Source organism: Chaetodon auriga, chromosome 22, assembly GCF_051107435.1.
Source record: "Chaetodon auriga isolate fChaAug3 chromosome 22, fChaAug3.hap1, whole genome shotgun sequence".
NCBI classification, from domain to species: Eukaryota; Metazoa; Chordata; class Actinopteri; order Chaetodontiformes; family Chaetodontidae; genus Chaetodon; species Chaetodon auriga.
In genome coordinates, this window is record NC_135095.1 from 18,945,493 (window position 1) to 18,954,165 (window position 8,673).

General features: G+C 47.2%; 1 protein-coding gene across 2 annotated transcripts; it reads left to right on the forward strand.

Moving 5' to 3' along the window:
* The first annotated feature begins 1,134 nt into the window (after nt 1–1,134).
* Nucleotides 1,135–7,457, forward strand: irf5 (interferon regulatory factor 5). 2 transcript variants are annotated; one of them, XM_076722805.1, is made up of 9 exons: nt 1,135–1,342; nt 1,817–2,032; nt 3,360–3,579; nt 3,788–3,816; nt 3,907–3,934; nt 4,249–4,572; nt 5,147–5,536; nt 5,625–5,743; nt 6,030–7,457. In XM_076722805.1, exons 2-9 carry the CDS (start codon nt 1,859–1,861, stop codon nt 6,231–6,233), a joined length of 1,488 nt encoding a protein of 495 aa, XP_076578920.1. In that variant the 5' UTR covers nt 1,135–1,342; nt 1,817–1,858; the 3' UTR covers nt 6,234–7,457. The 2 variants fall into 2 exon arrangements, with proteins under 2 accessions (XP_076578920.1, XP_076578921.1); XM_076722806.1 differs by having other exon boundaries at nt 3,360–3,546; nt 6,030–7,455.
* Nucleotides 7,458–8,673: the final 1,216 nt, after the last annotated feature.

Genomic DNA, 8,673 nt, shown 5'->3' on the forward strand with positions numbered 1-8,673 from the left:
GAAAGTTAAACGCACTTTAGTTTCCGGTGTGCAGCGGAAGGAGGGGAGGAACCTGAACTACTTCTGTAAAAATACCTGCAGCTACCAAGTACCACATCGGAAACTACCTGACACACCTTCACAATAAAATACTTATTTTAAAGCCAAACAACATTTTCAGTTGTTTTGAAGTCTTGTTGATGCGCTATAATGTCGTGTGTCTCGCGGGCATTAACCCACAGAGACAATGAAGTTGACCTTTGACCAACATTAACACCTGAGGCCCCACAAAACGTAGACAAACTCTAAGTTACACAGAAACTGCGGCGCGTTGAACACCGACATCTTTGAGACGCGCGCGCTGCCTTCAGTGCTGTGGGTTCATACACGTCACTGCTGATTGGGTAAGCTTTGTGACCTCTGACCTCTGACACATCGTTTTCAGAGTGAACGTGACCCTCAAATTCTTTAATGATTGAACGTAAAATAGTACATTGAAAAGGATAATAAATGTGATTAAAATGAAATGCTTTGCACTGACAGATCATCTGTTACTGACACTGTTCAGCTTTTATTCTTCTCATTAAAAGTTGACAGATTAAACACCAAACACATATTTTACAGGAAAATATCCAATCATATATTTTTCTGTCTCATTGTTGCTGATGAAGATCATTTTCCATCTGAGAAAAATGTCTACAAATCGGAAACAACAAAATGCATCAAATACAATAATAGATTACAGCCTGGTTATACTCATGTTTTTATTTCTCTATGTATTTAAAGTTAAACAGAGATGGAAATCCATTTTCAGGCACTGCAGTGAAACACGTGCAGCCTGGAAGAAGACGAACTCTTGTGTTTCTCTCTGATGTCTCAGGAAACGAACAGCGACGAGCAGCCTGTTGGTACCGGATACACGAAGCTTCACTTCTACTTTACACTGTGACTGTGTGTAACTCTGTATTTATACTGCACTGTTTACTATATTTACACCTGGTATTGATCATAATCTGTGTGTATGTGTGTTCATGCCTGTTGTTGCTCTCACGTACCTTCTTCTGGAACGACATTCATTTTTAGACGATTGTGCGATGAAGCTTTTATTTTGTCTCGCTGACAGGAAGTAGTTGTTCTCACTGACTCGGGTTTGACCTCAGTTCCGTCACAAACTCACAGTTTCTCACGGAAGTTTGTGAGCAGCTTCACTGTGTGTCGGCGGCTGTTTGTTTAATTGATCGATTAATTGATTGACTGATAGATGACGTCACGGTGACGCTACAGACGATTAAAATCTGAACGGGGGGCTGTTTCGACTCACGGAACGCAGCAGGACCAGAATCTAGACCAAGACCAAGACCAGGTGAGTCCATCAGTAAAATCCCTACATAGAGTTCGTCTTCAACAACAAACTCCGAATCAACTCTCAGACGTCACGATGTCACTTTCTGTGACTGATTAAAGATCCAGCTTGTCCGTTGAAAGTTGGTCGATCTGATCTGAGATCTGATCCTGTGACTGTGACTCACTGACTTCCCAAAACTTTAAGGAACAAAAACATGTTGAACACGTTTGAGTGTGTTGGAGTCACTGAGAAATGTAATTAAGAAATCAATGAACGATGTCATCGATGGACTGTCTGATCGATGACACATCTGTAGTCTGATGACATCACTGTGACATCATACTGAACTCTTTTCACTGTCTGTTTTGTTCCCGATGGATCGTATCAGACGAGCTGATCTCAGATCAGTGATCAATAATGATCAATAATAAACCGTTTCCAGTCACCCTAACCTCGCTCTTCTCTTCCCCTGTTGCTCACGATCTGCTCTAGTGTCCTCCCTGTCCTTCTCCCAGTGCTCCCAGTCCGCCCACCATGAGCATCCAGCCCCGGAGGATCCGTCTGAAGCCGTGGTTGTTGGCCCAGGTGAACAGCGGCAGGTATCCTGGTCTACAGTGGCTCAGTCCAGACCACCGACTCTTCCAGATCCCCTGGAAACACGCCACCCGCCACACACCGATGTCAGATGAGGAAAACACCATCTTCAAGGTCAGAATAACCCTGAAACACCTGAGCTCTGACCTGTGACCTGTGACCTGTGACCTCTGATTCACTGAAGCTAAAGACAGACGTAATGCTGTCCGCTGTGCTGACACGCTGTGTCCTCCTCAGGGAGGACTGCAGCCTCCGCGGAGTCCGTTAAAAACAGTTCAATATGTTTTCTGTAGAGTTTAAACATCTAAACAGTTTGAAACATTTGAAGCAGTTTGAAGTTATTTCAAACTGCGTCAAACTGCGTCAAACTGCGTCACTGCTGGGTTTTAAAGCTTCCTTTGATGTTGAAGTTTGACTTTCATTGGTTCCTGTCAGCTGTGTGTCCTCTCATGGAGCGTTATCAGCTGAATGAATGAACAGTAACGTCCACACACACACTGCTGGCCAGGTTTTACCGCTTCAGCTCTGAGACGAGAAAAAAGTTTTTTTTTTTGTTATTGATCTGATTGATCTGAGAAGAATCTCGGCCTCAACTCCAAAGTGACTCTTTCACAGAGTCTGACAGGTTCTGAGGCTGATGCTGTGCAGACGAGATGAAGACAGAGAGGATGAAGGATCAGGACTGTGTGTGTTCTGTTAATGTGACATCAGTCTGTTGTTTGTTACAGAAGTGTTTCAGTGTGATGTCAGTGTGTTTCTTCACACTTTAAACGAGCATCACATGAAGACATTTTGCTCTGAAAGGGTTGAAAACAGCTCTGATTCATCAGCAAGTCAATGAAGAGAAGTCGTGTCGTGAAAAAGAAGGAAGTGTTGGACTCCTCCACTTCCTGTTCGAGCCTCAGTTTCATTTCACTGTTTCTCTAAAATGCTGATTTGAACTTCACTGCTGAAGACGTCACGTCCTGCTTCGCTGCTTCTGCTTTATGTCTGCTCGCTGAGCTGAGACTTCACATGTGAGACGAGAGAAGTGCTTGAAAGGCCTCATCATCTGGATTGTTCACGTGTTAGAAATGATCCAGGCTGAGCTGAGGAGGAGTCAAAGCTTCTCATCCAGTCTGAAACAAAGACTTCCTGTCATCAGTGTGATGTTCAGGGACAGTCAGCCTTCAATGTTCTTCCTCTTCTCTGTCCCTCTGACGTCACACGTCTGTTAAACATCAAGCTGCAGTCAGTCAGTAATCTTAGCGTGAGGACTGGAAACAGAGGAAACAGGTTACCTGACTTTCCCCAGAAACAGCAAAATCCACGTCCCAGCACCTCTGCAGCTCTCTGATTAACACGTTCTGTCAGTTCAGTGTAATAACGGCACGTCATCGTCAGGTCACGCTCATTCTGCTGTGTTTCTGTTGTAATTCGTGTCCTGCCGGGTGTCTTCCAGGCGTGGGCTCTGGAGACAGGTAAATATCAGGAAGGTGTGGATGAACCCGACCCTGCGAAGTGGAAAGCAAACCTTCGCTGCGCTCTGAACAAAAGCAGAGAGTTTCAGCTGAAGTACGACGGCACCAAAGAGACGCCGGTCCAACCGTACAAGATCTACGAGGTGTGCGAGACGCCCGGGAGCACAGGTGAGGGCGCTCACCTTCACTGTGTGACTGCAGGTAACACTCTGAGCTCGCGACCTCTGCAGCCTGGCTGATCTAATCAGTTTGTCAGACTCTGTGATCGATACTGATCAGCTCCACCTGTGTTGATTGATCGGCCGGCGGGCCGTCGAGCTGCAGACTGCTGGCTTTGGCTTCTGAGCACAGCGATAAAGCAGAACTGATCCCGTTGAACTGTCGTTGACTGATTTGTTTTCTGTTCCAGATGCCGTTGATGATGAGGAGGAGGAAGAGGTAAGGAATGAAGTGTGTAAAAGTACAAGCAGACTGTTCGTACTGTCACCATCTGACTGACTCAACTACAAAAATCTGTTTTCTTCTCAGATGCCAAATCTAATGGAGCTGACGATCAGTAAGTACAAGACAAACCTGAGCAGACGCTTGTTTACCTGGAAACGTTCAGTAACGTGAAGCCGAGTGCGTCCTCTTACACTCAGCCAGGACCACAGCGAGAAGCTGCTTCTCACGCTCCGTGTTAACATCCATGTGTTCATGAGGGGCAGAGCTCCTGAGGACGATCTGAAACACATTAAAGTGATGATGTCACATCTAATCGTCATTAACTTCAGTAGAAAACAAAGGACAAAGTTCAACTTGTTCAGAGTTTCCATTGAGTTTGCCGTGGAGCTCCTCTCTGTGCTAACCAGTGACCCCCTTCCTTCACAGCTCATTCAGACATTAATCAGTTCAGTCTGTCCAATGGGACGTTTGGACCTCCACACGGGATCCCAATACCTGTCCACCAGGAAAGAGTCGTACCCATGACCTCCCACCTCCAGACTGCGGGTGCGATGGTGGAGCAGGGGAGCTTCACCAGTCCTGCAGGACTCTCTAATGGACTCCAGGACTTGAATTCTCTTACGGCCCCAGCTGCCTCCGCTGCTCCCGGAGCGACCCCCATGGATGCCAGCAGCCTGGTGTGTGTCCAGAACCAGGGGGACCCTCAGAACCACCAACCCTGCAAGTACGACCTGCTGAGCAGCGTCCCGTGTGAGTACAGCCTCTGATCTCAGAGACGGTTTCAGGTTATTCTGATGTTACAGGTGATCAGCAGAGAGATGTTCACAGATCCACAAAATCTGAAGAGATCTATTGAGAACCTTAATTCCCAAGAGATGACAATGAGAACAATTAGTCCCCACCCAAAGAGACCTGAAGCTTTGGTGAACTGGTGATGTGACTGTTCCTCAGAACGGCTCGTGAATATTTCTGGTATTAAAACGGATGAACTGCAGACTGTAACTGCACTGCCAGTCCACCTGACAGCTGCAGCAGGTTAACACGAGGACAGAGTGGTTTATTTGTCCTTTGGTCTGTTCTGTTGCTTCACCTGGACGTCACACCTACCTGTTGGCTCACAGTGACAAAGGTGTGGTGGACGGTGTAACAGGTTCTGTGGCTACGAGTGACTCAAACACCTTTTTAACATCACAGCAGCTGATTCAGAAACACTGATCTTTACTGTAGTTCACAGTTATCGTGGATTCATTGGATGATTTTTGTTGATTTAAGGACTGTTGACGTAACAGCAGATGTAAAAACTGTCCTTTCTGTGTTACCGCAGTAACAGATCTGGACCTGAAGTTCCAGTACCGGGGCCGGACGATGGGTTCTCTGATCGTCAGTAATCCTCAAGGCTGCCGGCTGTACTACGGACATCTGGAGCCGACCCCGGAGCAGGTGGACCTGTTTGGACCTGTCACCCTGCAGCAGGTCCTGTTCCCTGGGACGGCTGAGATCCAGAACCAGAAGCAGCGGTTCTACACCGAGGCCCTGCTGGACGTGATGGACCGCGGGTTGATCCTGGAGATCTGGGAGCAGGACATCTACGCCGTCCGCCTCTGTCAGTGTAAGGTGTTCTGGTCCGGGCCAGGCATGCCGGAACAGGGTCCACCAAACCCCATGGAGAGGGAGAAGAAGATCCGAGTGTTCAGCCTCAACGACTTCCTGCAAGGTGACGAATCACAGAGCTGTGACAGAACTCTCTACGTGTTTAGCTTCAGCAGAGTCGAGCCACATGTTAAACGTTCTTCTGTCCACAGGGCTGATCTCCTTCCAGAAGGGTGAAGCTCAGAACCCTCCACCCTTCGAGATCTGCTTCTGTTTTGGGGAGGACTGGCCCGACAAGAAACCCAAAGAGAAGAAGCTCATTATCGTCCAGGTCGGTCAGTCACGTGAAACCTCCAGGTTCTAAACACTGAACGGACTTCAGAGTGAAGACGTGACGAACACAAGACGCTAAACTTCAGACATGAGCCGTGTTTACACAACATTTTTCTACGTATAAAAGCATTTTTAGGATTTTATTTTATTAACCCGACCAACCATGAAGATCACAGATCCTGAGCTTTTAGGTTGTTTTGAGATTCTCCTCATCTGGTAGTGAAGCGCTTCTTCTCATTGGGATTCTGATTGTTCAGTTTTTACCTGGTTCTCCATGTCCTCAGGTGGTTCCAGTGGTGGCGCGGATCCTGACTGAGATGTTCTCTGGAGAACTCAGCTGGTCCACAGACAGCATCCGCCTGCAGATCTCAAACCCTGATGTGAAGGACCAGACGGTGGAGCAGTTCAAGGAGCTGCAGAGGCTCCTGCAGAGCCAGCACATCCAGGGGCCCTGGACACCCAACATCCCATCAACGGCAGGAGTCTGACAGGGCCTCCTCCGCCTCCTCCGCCTCCTCCGTCTGCTCCGCCTCCGCCTCCAGGGCTCGAGCAGGTTCAGGAGGACTGGAGACTTCCAGCAGCACCCCCCCCCCCCCCCATCCTTTCGTGAGCCTCTGCAGCCTGGATGAATCCTGGTCCACGCTGCTCTGATTGTGCCTTCAGAATCTGTTTGTCTCTCATTTTTTTAACGGATTAATGATGATGGATCAAAAATAATCAGAACAAACTTCAGAACAGATAAATGACGGATTGTTGTGTATATACACTGTATACACACTGTAAATACACACAGATCTGTACATATGTACATAGTGATCCTTTCAGAACTTGACTGCACTGTGAGAGATTGAAGTGTAAACACAGTGAAGCTTCGACAGTGTGAGATACGCTCATCATCGGTGTCTTCGTCCTGTCAGTCACCTGCAGGCACATTTTTTGATGTTTTACCCTGAAACAAACCTGGACGCATCTCACCGAACAGGCGTCCACGTGATCTGTCTAACTCAGACTGCTGAAGCCTCATTTTAGCTTCCTGGATTAAGAAGACTTAAAAAAAAACAAATCTGTCCTTTAACATGTTCAGTGAACTCAAACACATCAGCGTCTTTTAGATCATTTCAGTAACTTTCAGTGAATGAATTCAGGATTTCAATAAAAGCCGCTGCAGTATTCTTTCATACATCAGCTGTTTTTACATTTTTATTTACCAGGAAATTTAGCGTAAATCCATGTAGAACCTGTTCTAAGAGCCTGTCTACAACAGTCCAGGTGTGACATGAAGGCAGAACGAGTGTCAGGATCTACCTGAAAATGATTCACTCACTCAAAAGTGATGAGTCATCACGTACGACCCACTCGAAGTGCGGTGGTGTCCGTCTGCAGAGACTCTGGCTTTGCCTCTAGTTTCATATGTTGCTGTCTTCTGGACATTTCAGAGCATCACTTTGTGGGCAGTGGGCGTGTACCTTCAGCCAATAACAGCGCAGGATGAGAGGGCGGGTCGTACGCTCACACCCAGAGGAGGCAGACAAATCCCTCTCCTGCCTTTGAATCCACACTTTCACTGACGATGCAACACTCACATTTAACTTCAAATTTATGGTCCGAAAGGGGAAAACCTCCCGACGTTTGCTCCAGCGCCACCATCAGGACGAGTTCTCCTCTGCACAAACATGAGAAGTGTAAACATTTCAGTTCATTCAGCTGATGATTGTGATGACAATTTTTTTTTAGTAAAACACTGAAAAACGATATCGTGTCATTCTCTTAAATACGAATATTTTCTGCTCTCCTGCTTCCTGTTTGGTATCAGAGCCCTGAATCTCTCATAAACTGTTGGTCAGACCAAACTGTGACAAACTGAGTCGGACATGTGTCACTATGAACCACCTCCAGACTGACTGTGACTATGAACGTATCCCCCCCCCCCCCGCCGTCGTGGTCCAGTATCCATTCAGAGCAAACTACATTTGAATGAGTCTGCTGGTAAGAGAAATCATCAGGGTGACTGTCCGTGAATGTCCTGGAGTGATAAATGTCTGGGACTCCTCGCCAGTCAGTCAGAGCTGAAGAGGCAAAACATCAGTTTCCTTTTCAAGCACTGAGAAGTTCTGAAATGAACATTAATCTTTAAAGTTTCTTTTCTGCGAGCATTCGTCAGTCAGGCTCATCCCGTCTGTCTGGATCTCTCAGTAAATCTTCTGCTCTGCCCTGGATGGATCAGAACACATCGGGGTGAGATCTGTTTGGTTCAGGTTCAGGTTTCACAGCACAGTCTGGTTCAGGTCTGAGTATCATGTGTGAATAAGCAGAAGCCAGTTTGACCAGAACTCCCAGCAGACGGGGTCTCCACCAGGCGAGTGTAAACACAAAGCACGGAGCTGTACGGGTGGCATCACATTACCCAGAGTGCTGCACTGACATCACCTGGATCAGTTTCCTGCTCAGATTTGACCTGTTCAAGACGTCCTGACTTCCCTCTGACAGCGAAGTGACTCACTGCGACTCCTGGGAATCCTATCGGAGCGTTTCTGTGTCTGAGGGTCCGTTAAAAGAAACATGCAAAACCATCAAGACGTGTGCTGCCGTCAGGTTATGAGCCGTCCGTTTGACTTCATCTGAAGGCGTCGCCTTGGACTCTGAGAGACTGAGATACGTCTTCCACAGTTCAATGATTCTATTAAACAGTAAAGAAGATAATTGTTTAAGCTGTTCAGTCCAAACAGACATCACACACAGAATCCATGTTGTACCTCGATCACACAGCTCGAACTACAGCAGAAGCATTGACACATTCATGTTTGCAGAGTCCACAGAAAGCCACACAGACGACCTGCTGATTACAGTGAAGACACCGCTGAGAGCTGGTTTCAGACGAGGTCAGAGGTCAGCTGACGGATCAGCTGTTTGGGACGCCGTCTCCTCCAC